The 25609-nt window shown below is 43.7% G+C and overlaps 2 protein-coding genes across 3 annotated transcripts in view; one reads left to right on the top strand and one right to left on the bottom strand.

Annotated features, from left to right (window-relative positions):
* Positions 1–10990, top strand: part of prr5l (proline rich 5 like) — a 117233-nt gene extending 106243 nt beyond the window's left edge. For both annotated transcript variants that reach the window (XM_084334833.1, XM_084334832.1), the window contains 2 exons: positions 2334–2454; positions 10656–10990. In XM_084334833.1, the coding sequence (XP_084190959.1) occupies positions 2334–2454; positions 10656–10975 (441 nt within the window). In that variant the 3' untranslated portion in view covers positions 10976–10990. The remainder of the gene's footprint in view (positions 1–2333; positions 2455–10655) is intronic.
* Positions 10991–18594: 7604 nt separating this feature from the next.
* Positions 18595–25609, bottom strand: part of gramd2ab (GRAM domain containing 2Ab) — a 164273-nt gene continuing 157258 nt past the window's right edge. Inside the window, exons 11-12 of the mRNA XM_084334767.1 lie at positions 21367–21474; positions 18595–18675 (exon numbers count right to left, since the gene is read on the bottom strand). Coding sequence (XP_084190893.1) covers positions 18627–18675; positions 21367–21474 — 157 coding nt within the window. The 3' untranslated portion in view covers positions 18595–18626. The remainder of the gene's footprint in view (positions 18676–21366; positions 21475–25609) is intronic.

Raw genomic sequence — 25609 nt, 5'->3', positions numbered from 1 at the left:
CGGACAGAGGAGCGCGGCCATCGGATTGTCAAGCCGAGGTACGCCCTCCCCCATACCTTTGACCAACCCCGACACCCGCGTAACTGGTACGTAGGCGGTAGTCAGTCCCATGATGTTGGAGACCGCCTGGCCCCGACGAACATAGGCCCCCATCGATGGGAAAAATGGGTAGACAACGTCCACCCCTCTCACCGGGGGACGCTGCCAGGGATGGCCTATGAGGTCATCAGGGACAGGAGCAGGCAATGGCTGCGGCAGCGGCACACCGTTTGCAGCGGCGGCTACCGCCATGAGCTCGGGAAACAAGGCCCGCAGTTCCCCCTGCGGACCCTCCTCCACCGACCCCGCATCCCTCGCATACAGCAGGCTGCGACTGGTCAAGGAGCCACAATCCGATGCGGCCGACAGTAGGGCATCCTGTTGATGAGGCCAAGGTGGTTCCCCGACATCCTCGAACAAGGCGCCCCGTGGAGCCATTTCCCCCCACCCCGGGGTCTCCGGAGGAGGGATACTCTCCTCCACGGGACCATCATACAAGAACCCGTCCGCCTCCTCCATGAAGTCTTCAGTTTCCATCAGAAATCCAGAGTCGGACGCGGCCTCGCTGGTCTCCAGCAATTCCCCAAACCCAGGCCGTTCGCGTCTGCACGCCACCATGTGACGACGTGAGCGAGCAGACGCAAAAAGTTTTCGTCGCAAATCCCCTGGCTCTAAGACAATCCCCCGTTCATCAACGGGCGATTCCCCAGAAACAGAGGAACCAGAGTCGAGATCAGGCCATCGCCGGAGCGACGGCTCCGAACCCTCGGCTCGTCGGTGAGGAAAACTATCCACCGGCAGTCTCCCGGGCTGGGTCGGCAACCACGAGAGTGGCAACAGCCCAGCACCGGAACGCACGACGGAGGCGGGAATGGAGAATCGGTGGTGAAGAGTAGGTCTAGCGGGTCTACTCTCCGCGGAATACATTATGACCCAAACCTTTTTCTTATATAAACAAGTGAGAGAAGAAAAAGGTTAGGCACAATGTAAACCTAGTCACAACTCTTTTCAACTTATCAACGACACGTCAAGTGGGGTACTACCGAGGCACTTCCTTGTGGTGAAAGCGAGAAGGAGGAGAGCAGGTGACCACACACCTGCTTATGAAGGTAAGCTGATGAGGGGTGTGGTCAGACTAATACTGGTATTAGAGGTACATTTGTGGTTTATTCAGTACGCGTGCACGTACGCGAGATAGTGCAGAAGGCGAAGCCAAGCTGAGCCCTAACGATACAGAACTTCATGTGAGGCAGAGAAAGAAGGCTCTGTCTAGAGAAGAGGTGCCATATTACACAACAATGGCAGAGGATTTATCAATATTTTGGATTTAAACACTGCAGCTGGACTGGAGAGGAACTTAGTCCAGATCAGCAAAAGTACGTTTGCATTGTTTTTTTTTTTTTTTTTCGGTTAGGGGAAAGTTGCGTGGAAGAATGTTGGTGTGTGCGTGTGCGTGTGTCTTTCCATTGGTTATCATTATTAGGCGAACAAAAAAACGATGAAAATGTTCAGCCTATTGTACTCTGCTGTGTTACAAAGATATCATTCATCATGCGCGGTTGTTAATTAATCGTCATCATGCCTTTACAAGCTTCAACGTTTTATTCATCATCTAAATGTGGCAATACAAGCTTGATATGGGGGACCCTGATGTAAACAAGACGAAAGTCTTTCTCTGGTCTGTATCCCCTTAACAATTGTGTGTATTGAGCCGTACTGTATTGTACCCATTCTGCAATCTGTTAATACAATTTTCAACCAATCAATCAATATTCAACGTTAAATGAATGACCTTCTGTGTTAGTAAGTCAGTGTAAAAGTCAGATGTATGGGCCTTTTAAGTCAGTGATAAAAGTGTCTTTCAAAGATAAGTGAGCTCCTGCACTGATTATTATTATAGTTCAATATTTGATCACCAAAACCCTCCAAAAAGCATAAAAAGGGGCCCCCCCGCCCAAAGAAAATCAGGCTTGCACGCTGCGTGCGCTTGCAGACAAGTAGAATGCCCTTTTCAGCCTTTGAGCACCTGCCCCTCTAAAGTCCTGCACGTCCCTGATAGCCACATTAATAACGTTTGTAATAAACCAAACCGTTTGTAAATCCGTCAAGATTTCAGCGAGTTAAGAGTATTTTTGTTTTTGCAGATCATCACATTAAAGCAGTAGTCCACTCAAGCAAGATGGCCGCTGGTGAACTACGCGGGAGACTCCGCCTTGAGCTATCTAGTGTATATATCTATGGGGGAAACACTGAATTCAGCCTACCTATCTGACTGTCTGTACCTTTGTCCTCAGGGTGTCCATGAACCCAATGGGCCTAGTCTGGAGTACCAGCAGCTGGAGAGGCTGGTGGAGGCGGTCATCACTCCCTACCTGGGGAATGTCCTGCACACCAGCCATGGCAGCTTCTTCCTAGGTCAGTGTTTGTTTTATTCCTTTTTTTCAATGTTTTTGAATTTATTTACTTTTATTTATTTACTTAATAGGTCAGTGTTGGTCTCAGTTGTATTGCTACAGTATGAACACTGCTACTACTACTACTACTACTACTACTACTACTACTACTACTACTACTACTACTACTACTACTACTACTACTACTACTACGACGACTACTACTATTACTGCTATTACTACTACTAGTACTACTACTAATAATAATACATTTAATTTATATATCACACTTTAAACTCAACGAGATATCAAGGTGTTACACAAGAAAAAATAAAAGGTTAAAAGTAAAAACATAAAAACATAAAAGCATAAAAACATAGGAGCAGTAAAAAACGTTAAATACATTTTTATAAATGTATTTATTCGTCATCAAGATACAATGAAAAACAATACACATTGAATGACACATTTTGTATTTTGTCATTTTTGTAATTGCCGGATTGGCAATTCAGATGAGAGCAATGCCAAAAGTGAGGTACTATAGAAGGACAGGATCTAGCTTCAAATTCACACCAACTCAGTGCCGGTTCTTGGATCCATAAAATCATTAATTTATTTACCGTACTAAAAAATGTATTTAAACGTGGGAGCACATTCATCTTTATGCAATTTACCCTCCCTGCAATAGTTATGCAAGCTATTCCCTCTCTCCAGGTCTAATTTAAGCTTGACAATTAAGGGTGAAAATAAATTAGTCTGAAGGCAGCAACAGAGTCTGAGGCCTTGACAGATCCTGGCAGCTGATTCCACAGGTGTGGCCCCAGTGCAGAAAGAGCACAGTGCCCCATGGCTGATAGCCTAGTGCGTGGGATGGCGAGGAGGTTTTGGCTGCCAGACCTAAGTGACCTGGTTGCATGTTGAGGGGAGAGGAGGTCCTGAAGGTAGGTCGGGCCAGAGTGGTTAATGGCCTTGTAGACCAGCAGGAGAATCTTAAAGTGTATCCGCTGGTTTATTGGCAGCCAGTGAAGGGAGGTGAGGACTGGGGTGAAGTGTTGAGTTTTCCGGGTTTTGGACACGGGCAGCGCTGTTCTGGACGTACTGTAGCGGTTTTGGAGGGAAGGCCTGCCAGCAGAGAGTTTAGAGTAGTCGATGCGGGAACTGACAAAGGCGTGGACCCGTTTTTTGGCGTCAAACTGGGAGAGTGAGGGTTTAAGTTTAGAAATGTTCCTCAGGTGGTAGAAGGAGGTTTGACAGACCGTTTCTATGCGCATGAAAGGACAGTGATGAGTCCAACTTTACACCCAGGATGGTGACAAGTGAGGAGAGGGATTGTCAATGGTGATATGGACTGTTTGGTTTGAGGGGGGGTGCCGATGAGGATGGCTTCAGTCTTACTGCTATTTAGCTGCAGGGAGCTTCTACTCATCCAGTGGCGGATGTCATCAAGGAATCTGGTAGCCCGGGTGAGAGCCAGGTGTGAGTCAGGGGAGGTTTGGAGATACATTTGGTTATAATTTGGGTACTACTACTGCTGGTACTACTACTACTACTACTATTACTGCAGTGCTAATACTAGTACTACTACTACTACCACTGCTACTACCATTACTACTACTATTACTACTACTACGATGCTACTACTACTACTGTAACTGAGGGGTTACAAAACCCTGACTGTATTAAAGATTGTGATAGATTAAACCACTACTACATATTATTATTATTACTTGCCAGACAGTACAGTTATTATGGCAGACACTCAATAGACGGCACGGTGACAAAGAGATATCATTTACAGTATTTTATTATTAAGCAGATATACAACTGATAATTACTGGGTCGCTCTTTTATGGCGAATGATATTAGAATGTCAGAGTATCAAAGTCAGTGGGAATGAATAATTCCTAGGCTAAGTATACTAGACCGGGACGCTGCATGGCGTGAGATGGCGATATAGGGGGGCAAACGAGGGTATAGCTGGAGACTGGTGATTTCCTCCCACAGAGTAGTAAGCTCCAGAGGAATGAAGAATAGACGGATACTCCGGCTGGTCACTTGAAGAAAGGGGGTTCTCATACGGATCCGGTCCTTGTAATCCAAGTGCTCGGTAGCAGGGTAATAGCTGTAATCCAATGCCCGATAGCAATGATGATAGCCAGCCAGCTTCGTCCTCGAAGCTAGCCCGATGTAGATCTTCAGGGTAGTTAAATCCAAACGACAATGGTATTAACGATGCTCTTCTCCACGGTACTACGTTTCCACCAGTCACTATAATCCACCAACAAAGGTTCTACAATATCAAGGTAGTATCTAAGGAGCTACTAGTTATCCGTAACGATACACCGCGGTAGGTTCCAATGCTCATATGTCCAATAGTTCTGCTGCTAGGTTCACCTCGTGTTCTGATACTAATTACGTTAAGTCCACACACACTTGCTAAGGTTCACACTAGTTACTTCACAAACTCTAAGGACGAACTGCTGCTGTTTGCGCCTTCCACAATATATACTTAGAGTGCTTTCTAGGGCGCAACCGAATCTCTTGTCCGGAATCAATGCGCTGGCCAAGGGCATGTCTCAACTTGTCCAGACTCGTCTTTGAACTTGTCTGAGGGGCGCGATTCTTGGCGCCGCCAGTGTCAAGGGCGTTATCCAATGAGGAAAGCGAATAATGCTATGATTCAAACGGAGGCTTAAAGGGATATAGCTTATATATATAAATAATATACAAGTTATATAAAACAATAAAACGTAGATTCTCAGTGTTAATCTGGCCCTTCAGAACAACTACCAATATTACTACTACTGCTACCTCTACTACTATTACTACTACTGCTACTACTATTACGATGCTACTACTACTACCAATATTACTACTACTGCTACCTCTACTACTATTACTGCTACTACTATTACTGCTACTATTACTATTGCTACTACTATTACTTCTACGACTACCATTACTACTACTACACTGCTACTACTACTATATTACTACTACTGCTACCTCTACTACTATTACTGCTAATACTACTACTATTACTACTACTACCACTGCTACTATTACTATTAATACTACTGCTACTATTACTATTATTACTACTAATACTACTGCTGCTGCTACTATTACTACTACTACTATTAATACTACTACTACTACGGCTACTACTATTTATATTACTACTACTTCACTCCTTAACGTATACATACACACACACAGATGGCAGAGGCAGCCATGCAAGGTTACAACCAGCTCGTTGGGGGCAGTTAGAGGTTAAGTTCTTGCTCAGAGATACTTGGACATGAAGTCGGGAAGAGTCAGAATCAAACCAGGAACCAGATTACCAGACAACCACTCTACCCCCTGAGTCACTGCTGCCCATAGTATAAACATCTATTTCACAAAGTGTATACAGCAGTATATATAGGGCAATCCATAGGGCAAAATGAAACAACATGTAATTTGGACAAATGCAACTATGTAAAGTCAAAGCAGTTCTCTAAATGCCAATGTAGTCCAAAGGGGAACTAGGATGTAATCCGTGTTGTTAGAGTCAACACTGGCAGTGGTTCATGTTGGTTGGCGGGGGGATTAGAGAGTCACACACGCTAGCATTGTTTTACCCATACTTTTTTTATCATTCGATTTATGGTTCAGTCATGAGTCATTGATTCATTATAAAAAAAATATATATAAGAAATGCATTAATGAATTCTTCATTTAAGCCTGGGAAGAACATTGAGGGGTAGACCCTCACTTTCAATGGTATTTCAGAGAGATTACTAAACAAAAAAAACTAAGTAAAAGAAATACTTTACAAAATAAATAAAGAGACAGATCATACGGAACACAAATAAGAATCAAATGTAGCAAGGTCATATTTGGTGGTAATTTATTTAGAAGTACTTTGTAAAGAATAAGACAATTTAGGCCATTCATTCATTCATTCATTCATTCATTCATTCATTCATTCATTCATTCATTCATTCATTCATTCATTCACTTAACACTTCCTGAGGTGTGCCTTGAGGTACTGCAAGAAATCAATATCATGAATAGAATAGAATATAAATACTTTATTCATCCCGAGAGAAATTCAGCACTACAGATCGCTCACAGTAAACAGTAAACATGTCACAAATAAGAATACAAATAAGAATACGAATAAAATACGGTCCGGGATATACATTTTTCTATGTTAGGTATATACATTCTAAAATATAAAATAAACAGTCAAAATATACAGAAATATACAGTAAGTGTACAGTAAAAAGTGTAAAATTGTACAATGTCGATTTAAAAGTAAAAGTCCAGGAAGATTAGATAGTACTGTCACCCTTTCTGGAGCAAAGGGTTATTTAAAAAAAATATTATTTACTGTTCTGTAAAAGTGTTGTCGAATGTAATGTTTTATGTTTTGTGCGGACCCCAGGAAGACTAGTTGTTGTCCTGCAACAGCTAATGGGGATCCTAATAAACTCAATAAATCCAATAAACCCTGTGCTCAGTGATGCAGTGAAGCACAGTGATGCGTTATAAAGTCTGATGGCTGTCGGAATGAAGGACTTCCTGTGCCGTTCAGTGTTGCATCTTGGGAGTCTGGGAACACTGAACATGCTCCTTTTATCAGCCAAGTCTGTGTGTAGTGGGTGGGAGGGGTTGTCCATGATGGCGTGGAGCTTAGCAAGGCTCCTCCTCTCCACCACCTCCGCTAGAGAGTCCAGCTCCACCCCTACCACGTTACTGGCCTTCCTGACCAGCTTATCCAGCCTGTTTGCGTCCCCCGCTCTCAGTCCGCTGCCCCAGCAGATCACAGCATACAAGAAGGTGCCCGCCACCACCGACTCGTAGAACATCCTCAGCATCCTTGTACAGACGTTGAATGATCTCAGCCTTCTGAGGAAGTAGAGTCGGCTCTGGCCCTTCTTGTAGAGTGCCTCAGCGTGTTTTGACCCGTTCAGTTTATTGTCGATGTCTACACCGAGGTATTTGTAGTCCTCAACTGTGTCCACATCGACCCCCCTGATGGAAACTGGGGTCACAGATGTACTCCTCCTCCTCCCCAGATCCACAGCCAGTTCCCTGGTCTTCGTCACATTTAGCTGGAGGTGGTTCTTTTCGCACCATGTGACGAAGTACGCCACCAGTGCCCGGTATTCCTCCTCATCACCGCCCTTAATACATCCCACTATCGCAGAGTCATCAGAAAATTTCTGAAGGTGGCAGGACTGATGTCGTTGTGGAAGTCATTGGTGTAGACAGTGAAGAGGAATGGGAGAGAGGACTGTCCCCTGCGGGGCCCTGGTGTTGCACATACTGTGGTCTGCCCGTCAGATAGTCAACAACCCAGGACACCAGGGGGGCCTCTACCTGCATCGCCTCTAACTTCTCACCCAGCAGCCCAGGCCATATGGTATCAAAAGCACTGGAGAAGTAAAAAAACATGACTCTCAGTGCTCGCCGGCTTGTCTAGGTGAGTGTAGGCTCGGTTCAGCAGATAGATGACAGCATCCTCTACCCCCAGTCGGGACTGGTAGGCGAACTGGAGTGGGTCTAGGTGGGGTTTGATCGCCGGGTGGAGTTGCTCCAGGACTAACCACTCCATGGTCTTCATTAGGTCAGAGGTTAGAGCCACCGGCCTGTAGTCCTTGGACGTGCTGGGACAGGGATCATCCCTATGTTCCCCGGGTCCTATGTTCCCCGCTTGATTGATTAATAGATTGAACATTTTATAAACTTTTATTATTTTATTAATTATTAATGTCCGCCTTGTTTCGAACTGGTTAAGCTTAGGCCCTCTTTCGAACTGGTTAAGGTTAGAGTTTGGAATCAGGGCTGGTGGTCTAAAATTTTCAATCAATCAAAGCGGGGAACATAGAACCCGGGGAACATAGGACCCGGGGAACATAGACATGCTCCCCTGGGACATGAGCACTTAGGGACAGGGACCACACAGGAGGTTTTCCACAATGTAGGCACTTTCTGCAGCCTGAGGCTCATATTGATTATGTGCTGGAGCACGTCACACAGCTGAGAGGCACAGGCTTTGAGCACCCTTGGGCTAATGCTGTCGGGACCCACAGCCTTGCCTGAGTGTATTTTGTTCAGCCGTTTACTCACCTGGTCTGCAGATAATCCTAAGGACCTTTTCTATATCAACATGTGAAATCATGGGGAGTGGGGAGTTATGTAATCCAGTTGATGTTATTGTTAATCTGACTGAACTGCGTAAAGTGTGAAAACCAAAACCGCAATTTTCTAATTGCATTCTGAAATATTTAATATTTGGATTTTGTGAGGAACCTTTAATAATAATATCGACCAGCTCTACCTTGAGGGCCTTAGCCATTGCTCCTTTGTCCTTGTTACGTACCCCAGTGGGGAGACACAACACAAGGCCACAGACAGGGTAGGTGAGGGTGCAGTGACACACAACGCAGGAGACAATTTGCAAAATAATTATATTTATTTCACAAACTTCAAAAACAGCAACACAGAGAGCAAGGAGGACTTACCAGTGAGCACTAAATGAAATATCAAAAAGAAATAAAAGCCCACCCCCCCTTACAGGCGCGGACGCCCCAAAGTACAGGTGGTGGTGCTCACTTCTAAAGCTGGTGTCTTTAACAGTAAGTCACCTACGTGATGCAAAATGTAGACCCAGGGTATCTTCCTGTCCTCAATGTCCCTGTGTGCGAAACAAAAGATTAACAAACAAGAAAAACAATCACCATAAGCTGGGTGACGATGAATAAACAAATACACAAAACAGGTTATGGGTAAAACAGAAATGTACAACAGGCAGGATCACAAAAGGTACAATACTGAGCTCAACCAAGCTTTAACTAGCTCATACCAACAAACATGAGCTCAACAGAGCTTTAACTAGCTCACACCAATAAACATGAGCTCAACAGAGCTTTAACTAGCTCACACCAAAAAGCAGAACTCTACCACAACACCACCAGATATAATTACCCACAGACACCGACAGAGATCTAGCTAACACTGCACACACAGGGATATATGAAGGGATGTGGAGGTTAATTGTCTGACGAGCCTCAGCTGCTGCTGCTGCTGCTGATTGACCCTGAGAGAAAGATAGGTTACACAGGAGGGAGACAAAAAAACAACAATACAACCTGCCTACATACATAACACATAATATATATTATTCCCTATACAATACAATATAATATTACAAGGATACATACATAATGATATAAGGACAGAGTCCGTAACAGTCCTCATTGCAGAAAATTTCCTTTTTCTGTTATATAAGATTATAATCTTAAAGGGATAGTTATGGTTTTTGGAACGCTCCTGTCTGTACAAGCTGACTGAGGCTCATTGAAATCTATTCCACAGTGTACACAAAGCTAACTTCAGTAAGCCTAAGTCAGCTCGTACAGACAGGAGCTTGACCCATTGACCTTGTATTGGGTTGTGGCTAACTATCCAGAACTTGTATGAGGAACAGCTTTTTATTGTGCTGAGAAAGGATCAACAACAAAATTGGTAATCACAAAATAGGGCTTGGGTTCCAAAAATCTGGACTATCCCTAGTACATACATATTAAATCAGTATTATAGTCCTTATGGGGACAATCAGTCAATTAGTACGGCTAGCAAGCCAGCCTTTTTGTCGTTAACATACTGTCAGATCATATTCACTGTTTGTTAACCATAGGCAAAGTTATTGATGAAAAAGCTTGCTACCATAAAGTTAGCTTTCTGGATCATTGTCACGGGCATCAGTCAAGTGACAGGTGGTTGTCAAGCAGTTGCTAAGGTGGTGCAGAGGGACTATAGTGAAAGTTAGCAGTGAACAAAGCATAAATAAAATGTCTTTGTGTTGTAGAAAGTAAATGGTACATATTTTTTGTCTTTGGCAAGTGGCCATGGTATAAGTGGGATAATACACTCCGAGGCGTCTGGTTATCTGCTTCACCTCGTGGGGTAATTAAGCCCCACATTGTGCATTATTTATTGATAACCACATACCTTGGAGTGTATTATCGCTTACATATCACAGCTAGGAGGGTCCCTCCATGAACAACACTCCTCAACTGATATATAATCACAATATACCATGGCCTGCCATGAGCTGTTGCTTAAGTGATGGCTTAGGATGGCTGCTTACTGAAGCAGCACTCCCCCCCCCCCCCCCATTTACACACAAAAAAGAGTGATTATAAACATTTTCCCTGTGGTTTATCCCAGAATGCCAGTATCCCTGCAGGCTGACAGAGGGGTCACAGAGCCAACCAGAAATCACTATCACACACCACCATGCCTCCGACTCCTCCTCTCTGGCCCCCCTAGTGGAGCAGGAGGGTGAGGCCTACCTGGAGAAGGCAGGCGGGGTCCGCCGGCACACGGTGGCCAATGCCCCCTCGGACCTCCAGCTCCTCTCAGCATCTGGCAGGATGCATCCTGGGACACAGGAGGACAGCAGTGTGGGAGGCAGCATGACACTTTCAGGCGGTGGACCGAGGCCTTTCTCTAGCGAACCAGACATCTTGGAGACACCGCGAGGTTGAGCAGCGCCCCCCGCCCCCCCCCCCAGCTGCCAGAACGCTGTTGAACATTCATACAACTTAAATAAACGCTCAAACATTGGACAGAGTGGGTGTGTTAGTCTGCCAACACCCGTGTCTTCTAGACATTCTGGATGAAGGGAGGCATGACTGGGTTTCAAGTGACTGAATTCATCATCCCTCCTTTGGCCAAACGTAAAGAAGCACAGTGAGTGAGAACAGGAACTGTTATGGGCTTGACAGATGGTACATCTCAAGTGTGCCATTCATTCCCAATGAAAAGAGGACAACAAGCGAACATTCCTAATATCTCAGCCTGCAAAGCGACAGACGACACTGGTGCACTTTCACATGCAAGTGTAAACTTGAGATGCGACTGCAGAGTATAAAATATTTAAAGCTGTGATAACAGAGTCGCCACTATAAACAAAATACATTTTCCCTTGTCACGGCTGATTGAGGACCCTGTGACTCCACGAGACCTTCTGATAGCAGGGTTGATTGAGTAGGACACTGTGACTCAACGAGACCTTCTGATAGCAGGGTTGATTGAGTAGGACACCATAACTCAACGAGACCTTCTGTTAGCAGGGTTGCTGAGTAGGGCACCATGACTCAATGAGACCTTTTGATAGCAGATTTAATTGAGGAGGACACCATAACTCAATGATACCTTCTGATAACAGGTTTGTTTGAGTAGGACACCATGACTCAACAACAAGACCTTCTGATGGCAGGTGGTCATAAGAAGTTTTGAAAGTGTGAACAATACTGTCAGAAAATAGTTATTGCAGCTTTAAACTCCTTTGTCATTCGGGTACAGCTGGGACAGGTACAACTTACTTGCATTACCGAGCGCGTCAACATTTTAGGCAACCAACTTGCGTTCAGCGTTTCTCTGATTGGCCACGACGCCCATGTGACCGCGGCAGCGCGAGAGAGCGGCAGTGCGGAAATAGGCTGCATTCTATTGCCATGCTCTGCGACAAACTCTAACCTTAACCAACTCCGAAAGAATGCCTAAACTTAACCCTAACCTTAACCAACTCCGAAAGAATGCCTAAACTTAACCGGCGAAAGAAATATTGCCATGCTCTAAGACAAACTCTAACCTTAACCAACTCCAAAAGAATGCCTAAACTTAACCCTAACCTTAACCAACTCCAAAAGAATGCCTAAACTTAACCCTAACCTTAACCAACTCCGAAAGAATGCCTAAACTTAACCGGCGAAAGAATGCACGTTAAAAAAAATCAAAAAGAATTGAAGTGATTCGAACTTGTCACCAACGCACCGCAGGATCCACAGCAAGGCGGCGAACGAGTTGAGCTAACCATCGATGTTAAAAGAGGGGGGATTACGGCTGCATAATGCCGCTGCCGCGGGGGCGTGACTAGGCGCTAGTTGGTTGCCTAAAGTAATGAAGCTTACCGAGCCCTTACACATGTGCCATTATTGGGATGATTGCCTATTCAGCCAAATTGGCTACACCTTTAACAATGTGCAAGCTGAAATGAGCCTGTTTTAAAAATAAATAAACATACCACCTAGGGTAACAATGTGTAGTGGTGTCATTATTGCAGGGTGTTGATATTGTGACTTGCCTTCAGTTCTATTTGCACAAATTAAAATACATAGGTAAATCTTCAGACCAATTAAATAGGTGGAACTGTATAAACCCTCTACCTGAAGAAACTCCCAGTAGACCATAATAGGCCACACTCTCCTGGAGCCCAGTGCATCTTGATATGATATGATACATTTGTTTATATTGCGCCCCTCAACCAATAGTTACATCGGCCCGGGGCGCATCCCGGGAAAGAAAGAGAAACAAAAAAGACAGGAACAATACAAAAACAGAAAAAAAAATACATGCAGGCCAACCAAGCAGATAGAGAACAGACAGACATAATACACCAGTCATACTACAATACCAAACTAGCTCATGGATTGTTAATGGCGAAAAGGTGGGTTTTGAGCATGGCCTTAAAGGTCCGTAGAGTGCTTGCAGATTTCAAGTTGAGTGGGAGCTTGTTCCAGAGTGTTAACTATCACACGACTCCCCACGTCTATAGGAACCAGGCAGGTCTTAGAACCATCACACGACTCCCCAGGTCTATAGGAACCAGGTAGGTCTTAGAACCATCACACGACTCCCCAGGTCTATAGGAACCAGGCAGGTCTTAGAACCATCACACGACTCCCCAGGTCTATAGGAACCAGGCGGGTCTTAGAACCATCACACGACTCCCCAGGTCTATAGAAACCAGGCAGGTCTTAGAACCATCACACGACTCCCCAGGTCTATAGGAACCAGGCGGGTTTTAGGATTAGCAGGTGACTCTCTGGGTATACGTACGTAAGACAATCAGTGAGTTAAGAGCATGACAGGTGTTGTTCCTGGATGGAGACCAACCTCTGATCTATTCAGGGTTTTCTCAGAACAGATAAAGAGCTTTACTTCTGTTGAGCCTCTGCTGGGGAGAAGCCTGGGGTTAATGTTAACCTTCCTGAAGGAACCTCTCTGGTTCCTTTAGCTTCAGAGAGACGGGCAGGTTAAGGTGCCTCACAAATGCTAGTGGGTTCCTCACTTTTAAGTCCTTTTTATCATCACAGAAGGATTTTTTTTTTTTTTTATCCACTTTTTCTCCCATTTTCTATATTTTCTCCCATCCCAATTTCGTATCATCCAATTCAACCCTCCCCTGTCACGAACGTTGTTTCTTGCCTCCCACAAGCCGGCTGCAATGTGGACTAAGTCATACATAGCACAAGTCCCCTCCGGTACTTGAGGTAACAGCAGTCGCATCTTTTCACCTGCGCAGCTCGATCTCTCAGTGGCGAGGAGTAACGCGTGGGAGGCTCACGCTGCCCCCGACACTTCCTGATTCTACTGCGCAGGCGCACCAACCGACCTGTAGGAGTCGCTGTCCACAACGCCCGATCCCCACCCATCAGTTTCCCACCCCCTAATACGGCCAATGTGTATTAGTATGAACGACCAGCTAAACTGAAAGCAATGTGGAGCGCTGGGCTCGAACAGGCAAGCCCAGCGTCTCCGTCATTCGTGGCGAGCGCCTTGCCCACTACGCCACGTAGCCGCCCCCTCACAGAAGGATTTTAGGATCAGATTAAGATATGGCTCAAGGCTTCCAGTAAAGTTAAGGTTAGGCACGTTTTTAGGTGAAAATTATGACAAGTTCCAGCTTTGAAGCTCGGCCAACCAGTGATGGGTTAGGGTTAGTGTAACTAACTTGTTATGGGTGATGGAATACTCAGACCCAGGGCCGTACACAGAAATGTTTGGCGGAAAGGGTCTCGGGCAAGAAAAAGGGCACCCTCCATGTGTGCACATTCAAGTTCTGTCAGCAGGAAGGGTACAACTCTTTCAGCTGAGTAACAATGCTCATCACTATGCTAAACATCACTCATCAACAATATATAGGCGTTTTTATATGAATAAAAGCTTGCAGTTCAGACCCTCTGGGAGGCCAAACATCCCTTCAAATGCCACATGAAGACACCAAGACATTGACTAACACCATAGAAAAAGTCTGTGATTTGGTATCAATGACTTTTGAAAATGTAAAAAAGAAAAAGAAAACACATATTATGGGATAATGAATAATATACCTCAATAAGACAGAGGTTAGTAATCCAGTTTCTGGTTGTTAAAGGAACATGCCAACATTATAGGAAATACTCTTAACATCTTCTCCAGAGTCAGACGAGAAGAGAGATACCAATTACCTCTGTGCATTCACTATCCGGCTGCAAGCTAGCCTAGCTTAGCACAAATGCATGGAAGCGCATACGGACCACTAGCCTGACTTTGGCTAGAGGTTTCAACAGCTAGACTAGTGGTCCGTATCCGCTAATGTAACATAAAAGGTTAGACTATCTCCAACTCCCTGGGTTGCCTATAGCAGCCTATAGACTGGTTTATATGTCAAATATGTTACATATCTCTCACAGCTCAATGAGGAAATGAATGGAGCTCAGAATAACAGGGAAATTTAAATTTAAATACCAATTCAATAACAGGTACCATTTGCTGGAACAGGAGACGCGTGTAAACTGGGACAGGTACAACTTATTTGGGAGTATGCAGGCTACATCAGACAAGCGGTGCTCTCATCAATTTGGCTGGTTTGCTTTTTGTTTACAAGTCAGATTGAAAAGTGATGCTTACCAGTGCTGTGTAGGGTTGAGTGAGAGTAGCAATGGTGATATTAGTTGCAATATTTTGTAATTTTCAGTCAGGAATTGCACAAGAGTAACTGTACATGTATCAAGCCACGAACATGCAGTAAAACCAGCCCTGCTGCACTGATGCCCTAACTCAACTCACAAAATAAATGGACACTGGAAAACGAACAAACTGAGAAATGACATACCTGCCCAAGGTTAGAAGCTTTTCAACTTTCAGAAAATGGTGATCTGCCTATTATTGATTATGTATTTAACGTTTTTGCACTCCATTCATTTCCCTATTCGTTGTGAGTGAGGAAAAGGACATCACTTGCTCGCTCAGAGACCTGTTAGCACTAGCCCCTTACGTGACTGCGATGTGCAAGCCAGGGACTCTTTTTTACAAAAGCCCCTGGCTTGCACATCGCAGTCACGTAAGGGGCTATGTTAGCACTAAACCATTTAGCACCAGACCTGTTACCACTAGACGTCATTATGACAAACCCAGTGAATTTGTTTCCACCTATGGCAGAAATTAAGTATTTTTCTTTCCCTATACCAGTAATTTTGTCCTTGCTACTGCATGTGGGGTTAATGGGAAAATAGCATTTGCCCAAAGGATTTTATGTTTTGTTCATGTTCCAATTTCCTGCAGAGAATGCACTAATGCTGGTGATGTAGAGTGACCTAGTTTTGGCTATTGGATATACATTTTCTCTCAGAGAGAGAAATGTATATTAGAAGGCTTTGTTCACTGGACTACAGCTGCATGAACCACAGACTATTGACCTATTAATAGTCCATACATTTTCTTATAGCTGCAGGAGATTCTGGAGACTCGGGAGAAGCCAGAGAATACTTCACCTGTAGCGGTCTCTTTGCACAGACAATGTGCGTTGGCGTAACAGTGGTAGGGTTTCATTTCTTTTGAACTCAGTGTTCAGACTTCATTAAAGTCAAGGATACATACAGTATTTATTCTAAACTGTAGACGGGCCACCCTCTAGTTGCTTTTGCACCCTCTTGTGGTGGGGATTGAACATGTACATATGTTTTTTTAGTTTTTTAGTTTGTTTTTTTACAATGTTAAACAATTATGGATAAAGCTTTTTTCTGCTGGGCTGTTCCTTTCATAGTGGTCAAAGACAACATGAGGCAGAGGTAAGACAGGCTGTTTATTAGTCAGTGTCGCCTACCAGTCAGCGCTAAAGAAACACACATTGCCCCTCTCTGCCATCCTGTACTAAAAACAACATGCCTTCACCATCTCATATAAAATTACACACAAATAAATACATACCGACTGTAACTTCACATTTCACTGTCCTCCGTCTCTAGAGCGTTCAGGTAAGCTTTGTGCATCTACTGTCCTCCGTCTCTAGAGCGTTCAGGTAAGCTTTGTGCATCTACTGTCCTCCGTCTCTAGAGCGTTCAGGAAAGTGTGCATCTACTGTATAGTATTAAAAAGTGGAGGCTGCTTTCTTTTTTTTTATACAAACATCAGTTCTATGTAATTCTCCTAAAAAACAACAACAACGCATGATATTTAAGTATTATACAATATTATTATACTATATACAGCAATATTATACAGCACTGGTCTTGACACGCACAGAAGCTCACAAGCAAGCACACACACACACGCACGCACACACATACGCACACACACACACACACACACACACACACACACACACACACACACACACACACACACACACACACACACACACACACACACACACACACACACACACACACACACACACACACTTCTAACATTAACATTACAGTGAACAGCAATGACATCTGTGGCCACTCTGGTTCTTTTGAAAATACTGTTGCTGCCTACAATCTGTATATCCGTCATTAAGTGCGACAACGTTTACAATTCAGTCACTTATATAAGAAGAAGCACATCACCACAGACCTACAGCAGTCAGTCATGATCTAAGATGAAATACAAGGGCTGTACTTACATTATGGAATACTGCTATAAACCAGTCTGGAAGAGTTAGGGTCTCAGTATTCTTGCTTTTAACCAGGCGTACACATAGACAATTGTTCACATACTTGCCTGCTTTTTTGTGTGTACCTGGAGGGTTGAAAAGTATATCCATTAGGGGGCAGATTAGGGCTGAATCCTCCTTTTTTGACACATAGAATTATATAGAATTATATAGAAGAAGAATATATAGAATATCCACTATGCAGATCGGCAACGTAAACACAAAACATGGCCAACACTCGAGGAGGTTATGTTGAGACCACGACAGAATAAGGTTCCGGACCTGTTTCCATGTTGAGTTTTAGAGTTTAGCCCCTCACATCCACACTGTCACATCCACACTGTCATGACTCACATCCACACTGTCACAGCCACACTGTCACATCCACACTGTCACAGCCACACTGTCACATCCACACTGTCACATCCACACTGTCACAACCACACGGTCACATCCACACTGTCACATCCACACTGTCACAACCACACGGTCACATCCACCCTGTCACAACCACACTGCCCCCACTGTGGACGTGCTGTGGAGCGTCTTTCAGATGTGTAGCGTTCATTTATAATCCAAAGGGAACCAGGATACGTGACTCCCTCCTCTTGCATAGGCAAACACATATTTAAAAGCAAGTATACCAGCATTAGGGACTTTCCAATTAACTCAATTCAAAATATAAATAAACATTTGCAACTCTTCTGCTAATTGTAAGATAATCCATTATGTCCTGATAGGTTGATTTGACAACTTCCTCATGTAAGACTTTTCAACATTTGAATAGATTTCATGAACTGATTGAATAAATCAATAAATCCATCCACCGGTCTCCTTTAAAGTAGCTTCTCAGCTCTACACACCTGTACTGAGATGTTGGAATATTGACATAATAATTCCACAATAGAATGGATATAACAACCTCCCCATGTCAAAAGTCTTTCTGAAGATTAACTCTATTTCCTGAATTGGCTGAACTTGAAATGAATTGAACCTCGATCAGATCGTCTCCAATCGAGTGTCTTTTATTTTCTGGGCTTCGGCAAACAAGCAATCTTTCTTGAGTGACGTTGAGTGTCCAGCCACAGTCACAAGGGAAACGCTTGACCTCTTGTGTTCCACAAAGAAATGCTTCCTGTTTTGTGATGGACTGTCTCCTCTGGTGTGTAATGTGTGTGTGACTCCGAGCCCATACTGGTATCTAAAGTGCAGTCTACTGTATGTGACTACTAGTATGACATCTCTATGAAAACTTGTGCTCTGCAGGCTCGCCGGTCAGTGAGGGTGTAAAGACCCTTGGCATCTATTGAGAATCCGTAGTAATCACAACACGTGCGAGTACGACCTGGCGCTGACAGGAGGTGTCTTGCTTCCTTGTTGAGGAGCTGAAGGATCTGTTTCAAGTCAAGAGAGGATCCTCAGCTCACCAGCACCCCCTCATGGGAGCTTTAGCCTCAAGTTACCGTCTTCTCGTTAGCCAACCAGCAGGGCACTTCTCCACACCTATAGGGTGCAATATAGAATGAACATGTCAATCAACTGTCCAATGGAGCTCAGCAGGGGAACACAATGACAGTTTCCTCGAGTCCTAATCCACCTCACCATGCAACGACGTACTTCTTCAATCCCTTCACTGAGCACAGGGTGACAGTACAGCCTGGAGAAATATTCCTGGACACTTAAAAATGTTACACTTCTCACAATCTTCCTGGACACTTTACACTTTACATTTTCACACTTATTACAGTACATTTTACTGTATATTTTTGACTGGATAGTTGTATATTTAAGATTTTAGAATGTATATACATACCAGAATGTATATCCCGGACCGTATTTTATTCTTTATTCTATTTTATTCTTATTTTTAATATTATTATATTCTTATTCTTATTTTAGTCCTATTGACTACCTAAATGTTTATTGTTGTTCAATGTGAGTGATCTGTAGTGCCGAATTTCCCTCTGGATTATTAAAGGATTTCTATTCTATTCTATTCAGTCTTAAAAAGGACTAGTCTGTTTGACATGTGGCTTTCTAGAAACCAATCAAGAAACCTTCTTTTTCATTCAACTTTTATCATTACAAAAAATTGTGCAGTTATTTGTTTGCCAATTCAACACTGCCATTGGCTTCCAGTGTATTTGAAAATGTGTCTTCAACACCACATAAACTGAAGCACGTCACCACATGTGACTAAAATGTATTTTAAACACCACGTAAACCGAAGAAAGCACCACATATGACTAAAATGTGTCTTAAATACTATATAAACTGAAGAAAACACAACATCTTTGGTTACTCTGGTTAGATGCCAAACATATTTTCGTTGTACTGTACTTGTGCTGTATAATGACAATACATTTGATTCTAATCTAATCTCAGTCGCAAATTGCTTTCACGTTGCCTGTGGATTCTGTGTGCACACGGTCCCGTGGTTGCATGTTCTTATAAGGAGCTGGCGGGGCATTTATGTATGCAAATTCAGGGGTATGAGAATGCACGTTCAATTTAAGAATCATTCCTCATTCGGGGGAGTGCAGCTGAGAAAACGTTTTCTTGGTTCATGAATCCGGCAGGGATCTTTCTTAGGTTTGGTCTCACAAAGTCTGTAAGAAGATATTTAAGAAGACACTTAGGAAAATGTTTGAGAATGAGGTCCACTGAGCCCACTGCTCTCCTGCTGGACTGAATAAAGAACATCATCATTTTACTTTGATTGTTGGATCTAATGAACAAGTTGACTGAATACCTCTTTGTATCATATTGTGTGTGTTGGACTGTGGGTCATTAGGTTAAATTCAGACTGACATAGCTGTTGTACATTGTTTCAATATGAAGAGGGAAAGACCTTTCAATATATGAACTATGAAGTCATTATTGAGAAGGAATCCTCGTTAGTCAGTGAACTGTGGTTTCAGTGTGTGTGTGAATGTGAGTATGGAGCACTAGGCCTGTTTTCAACCAATGCCAGTTTTGGTCAATTAATAGTCATAAGACTTTGTCAACTATAATACCAAAGTTAAATTAATTTGGAAACGCCCACGACACCTCAGGAAGGCTCAACAGCTGGTATCTGGTGTTCCAGAACCACCCCCTCCATGCCAGCTCTCACTGCCTGAATGCTACACAACGTCCTGTATCCTATTATTATACCATTGACAGCAGTATTCCTGATGAGAATGTAAACCTCATCGGGTGTAAGAGCTCACAAACATTTTATGGCCCCATTCATTGTCTATGGAGCAGCCTCAGATTTTACATCCCAGTGACATCACGGACTGAAGGGTTCTCTGATTTCTAGCTTTAGGAGAGGGATGCGTGTTCACAAATATTGACTGAACTGTCCTGGGGCACAGAAAGAACATACTGACTGAACTGTCCTGGGGCACAGAAAGAACATACTGACTGAACTGTCCTGGGGCACAGAAAGAACATACTGATTGAACTGTCCTGGGGCACAGAAGGAACATATTGACTGAACTGTCCCAAGGCACAGGAAGAACATACTGACTGAACTGTCCTGGGGCACAGAAAGAACATACTGACTGAACTGTCCTGGGGCACAGGAAGAACATACTGACTGAACTGTCCCAAGGCACAGGAAGAACATACTGACTGAACTGTCCTGGGGCACAGGAAGAACATACTGACTGAACTGTCCTGGGGCACAGAAAGAACATACTGACTGAACTGTCCTGGGGCACAGAAAGAACATACTGACTGAACTGTCCTGGGGCACAGAAAGAACATACTGACTGAACTGTCCTGGGGCACAGAAGGAACATATTGACTGAACTGTCCCAAGGCACAGGAAGAACATACTGACTGAACTGTCCTGGGGCACAGAAAGAACATACTGACTGAACTGTCCTGGGGCACAGGAAGAACATACTGACTGAACTGTCCTGGGGCACAGAAAGAACATACTGACTGAACTGTCCTGGGGCACAGAAAGAACATACTGACTGAACTGTCCTGGGGCACAGAAAGAACATACTGACTGAACTGTCCTGGGGCACAGAAAGAACATACTGACTGAACTGTCCTGGGGCACAGAAAGAACATACTGACTGAACTGTCCTGGGGCACAGGAAGAACATACTGACTGAACTGTCCTGGGGCACAGGAAGGACATACTGACTGAACTGTACAGGAAGAATATACTGAGGGGGGGGGGGGGGTGCAGTTCACCTCTCTCTGATGGGCAGGGTGGGCTGAGTGTTGAGAAAAGACAGCTGCTGCTCCAAGCTGCAGACTCTGAAGGCCAGGTAGCAAGACGACATGATGAGCAGGACAATCCTAACACAGGACAGAGTCATTAACACACTCTGAAGGCCAGGTACTGTAGCAAGACGACACAATGAGCAGGATGATCTTAATGCAGGTCAGTCATTAACACACTCTGAAGGCCAGGTAGCAAGACGACACAATGAGCAGGATGATCTTAATGCAGGTCAGTCATTAACACACTCTGAAGGCCAGGTAGCAAGACGACACAATGAGCAGGATGATCTTAATGCAGGTCAGTCATTAACACACTCTGAAGGCCAGGTAGCAAGACGACACAATGAGCAGGATGATCTTAATGCAGGTCAGTCATTAACACACTCTGAAGGCCAGGTAGCAAGACGACACAATGAGCAGGATGATCTTAATGCAGGTCAGTCATTAACACACTCTGAAGGCCAGGTAGCAAGACGACACAATGAGCAGGATGATCCTATTAACACACTCTGAAGGCCAGGTAGCAAGACGACACGATGAGCAGGATGATCCTAACACAGGACAGAGTAATTAAACACAGGGGTCCCTCAAGGATGTAGTTCTCATATTCTATTTACATTATTGCTGTCAATATTAACTCATTCAGCGCCAGTCACGATGATAGTCGGGTTAACTCGGCATCGCTTGAGCGCCAGACCCGAGTATAGTCGGGTTTTAATCGTTATTTCTTTATTAGCGATATCCATTCATTTTCATCCATCCAGCCTGATGTTATCGTTGGGAATGGGTCTGAGCTCGCAAAAGGGCAAATACCGTTGCCTACGCCTTCCAGTTGGTATTGCACCCCATTGGGAATGGTCTAGTTTCTATTCTGGGACGATCCAAGCCGTGCGGGCGTGGTCTAAATACTCAGGCGAGGTAACCTGATTCATACATACATCTGCGAGGCTACCCCCCCCCCCCCCCCCCCCTCCCCCTCAATATGCAATGCTGTTGAACGTGGCACGGACCTCCGCGCCCAGTACTTCAAATGGCGATGAGATAATTGGATTCTTTCTTTTGCATTACATCAGATACAAGGTAAGAAAACTATATATAAATTTGATCGTTGATCTGATGATTGATGTCTTTCTACCGCAATCGCGGCTGTGTGTGTGTGGCTGTGTGTGTGTTGAGGAGGCTGCGGCGGAGCCCCGCGGTCCAATGTTCTTTTCATGTATGCACAAGGAAGGATAATACTGATAATCTAGCGTTGATTTCAGGAAGAAACGATAATCAAAATTACAACGTGTTTAGTGTATTCCACTAAAACGCTATTATCCGTCTTTCTCTGGAATTACTCAGAGGCACCCAAAGTTATACTCATATTCAAAAGGCTATAAAACGGAAATGTACCGATGAAAAAACAATCCGTTTCGTACATGTTGACTGGATGCAACTAACTGATAATCGACGGGTGTATTAGACCCATAGCTATACTTTGAGATATATTTTAAGGACTCGCAAATCTCACAGTCCCCCCATTGATTTAGAGCGGTGGCGCACTAGCGCCATCTCGTGGATTAAGCGGTGCCGCTGAATGAGTTAAAGGGACACTTCACAAAAAAACAATGCTGATTTATTTTGTAAACAGTTTTGCAAACATTAATTTAGTTACAGAACAATGGGTCTCATTCCCGAATATTTTCCAAAGAGTTCTCTTGGAAGACTTATCTTGGAACCGACTGAGACAGAATCAATGACAAGTTCACTCTGAGTCCCCAACGTGCTGGGAATATGTCTTATTAAGTGGCTCAAACTATCTGAGCTGAGATATCTGCGTTGGGGAATGGCACCAGTCTGAAACATGAACGCGCATCCCCGTTCAGGTAATTTGCATACAAAACAACGCCTCCAGAGCTCCTTATAAGGCAACTAATGATGCAGCCGTGTGGAAATGGACACGAAAGCGATTTGCGACCCATCGAAATTAGATTAGATTAATTGTATTGTCATCATATATAGTACAGCTCAGTGCACCTGCCGCAGCGTGCAGGCACACACACACACAGTCTGTACTTATACTGTACGTAGGGCAGAGCATATATATAGTATCTACTAAATCCTAATGAAACAAGTAACTAGAATAATATAAGCCTACTGTTCATTCATTAGACACGTAGGCCATACTGGCGCACACACTTGTTATGGAATATGAATGCAGTCTATTTCCACGCGATTAGCTTTAGTTCTTATTTATTTATCACTGTAATTTGCAGTGTTGGTGTACTAGGCTACATAGTGTATTTCAATATCTGTTTCATTGATTAATGATACATTTGAAGGAATGCAGTTTTTTTTTTTTTATCCACTTTTTTCTCCCATTTTCTATATTTTCTCCCATCCTAATTTCGTATCATCCAATTCAACCTTCCCCTGTCACGGACGCTGTTTCTTGCCTCCCACAAGCCGACTGCAATGTGGACTAAGTCATACATAGCACAAGTCCCCTCCGGTACTTGAGGTAACAGCAGTCGCATCTTTTCACCTGCGCAGCTCGATCTCTCAGTGGCGAGGAGTAACGCGTGGGAGGCTCACGCTGCCGCCGACACTTCCTGATTCTACTGCGCAGGCGCACCAACCGATCTGTAGGAGTCGCTGTCCACAACGCCCGATCCCCACCCATCAGTTTCCCACCCCCTAATACGGCCAATGTGTATTAGTACGGACGACCAGCTAAACTGAAAGCAAATGTGGAGCGCTGGGCTCGAACTGACGAGCCCAGCGTCTCCAGCATTTCGTGGCAAGCGCCTTGCCCACTACGCCACGTAGCCGCCATTGAAGGAATGCAGGTTTATAGCTATATCAAACAAAGGTCTGTCCCATTGTATACCAATCAATGCATGTTTGTATGTAGGTATGCATGTTGTGTGCATGTTGCGTGTGTGTGTGTGTATATGCATGTTGAATGTTTCTGTGTGCGTATATTGCATGTTGACCTGTATTCTTTCAAATGTATAATTAATCATTAAAACAGATATGTAACAAATAAGAAATACAAATTCCACAGAAGGCATTAAATAATTATTATTTTCAATCATTTCACAATAATTGCATAATTGTGTTTGAATATCTGAGTAATTAAAGTAATTATACATTTGTCCAAAATAGCTGGTTCAGATATGGTTAATCCAGCTGCCCTGTGATCAGATGAATCCATATTATTTATTTTTCCGACAAATGTATAATGACAAATGCGTAATTTCTTATCGTACAAATATTGTCATATTTATTTTAATTATGATTAAGTAATTAATTCCAAGGAGGCCTGTAGTGTTGACATGAAGGAATCACTATGAGAACACAGTCTGTCAAGTTAATACAATTTTCAATCAGTCAATCAATCATAAGTGTGCTCCTCAGCACTCTTAAATTCTGCTTGTTATTTCTTTTATTAGATATTTTTATTCATTTCTCTCACACGGACCTCAGGGTTACCGGCGGCGCCGGTCTAAATCACATTGCATGCGTGCACGACAAAGGATAATAGTGATGGGCCCCGTTCCCCGTACCTGGCTAACTGAGTTAGCCGGATAATTTCCAGTATAGCCTGACTTAAGCCGGACCTTTCTGTTCCCCGACGCTCGATTGTCTAAATCACCATGACAACAGATCAAAAAGTTTGAGCCTGGTCGGGAGCAGGGTTAAGTTCAGTTAGCCGGATGAACCATGGCCACGCCCCCGCAAATAAATGACAGCTTGCTTCCTGAAATGATTCTCACAGTCTAGAGATCCCATTTATACCATTCTGAATTATGTTTCTGTGCTTCGTTTTCCTAGAGGGGGCTTTTGAAATGTATAATAATAGAACTAAATGCTGATAATAAATCATATTCAGCCTATAGATTTACTTTGTCCTAAATAAAATAATGCACGTCATATACGGCACTCGGAGTGCGATACACGCTGCAGGCGCATTGCAAATGTGAATCCCGCGGGGATATTTTTAATGAATGAAACCTATCGGCCGTTTGGCTCTGATTAGTTTCATATATTCTCCGCTGTAGATTTGCTTAACGGAGCGCCCGGATTGTGTTTCATTCAAGCATAAAATTGAAGTGTCTATGCGTGGATTGTGGTTTTTGTGGATTATGAATTACGAGGACTCTGAGGATTGTTGAATTGTATCATCACTCACACGTTATTGTGATATTGTAACTGGGATTAAAAT

Source organism: Notolepis coatsorum (assembly GCF_963971535.1).
Source record: "Notolepis coatsorum genome assembly, chromosome: 18".
Lineage (NCBI taxonomy): Eukaryota > Metazoa > Chordata > Actinopteri > Aulopiformes > Paralepididae > Notolepis > Notolepis coatsorum.
Note: the sequence above shows the minus strand (reverse complement) of the source record. Positions and strands in the feature narration are given on the sequence as shown.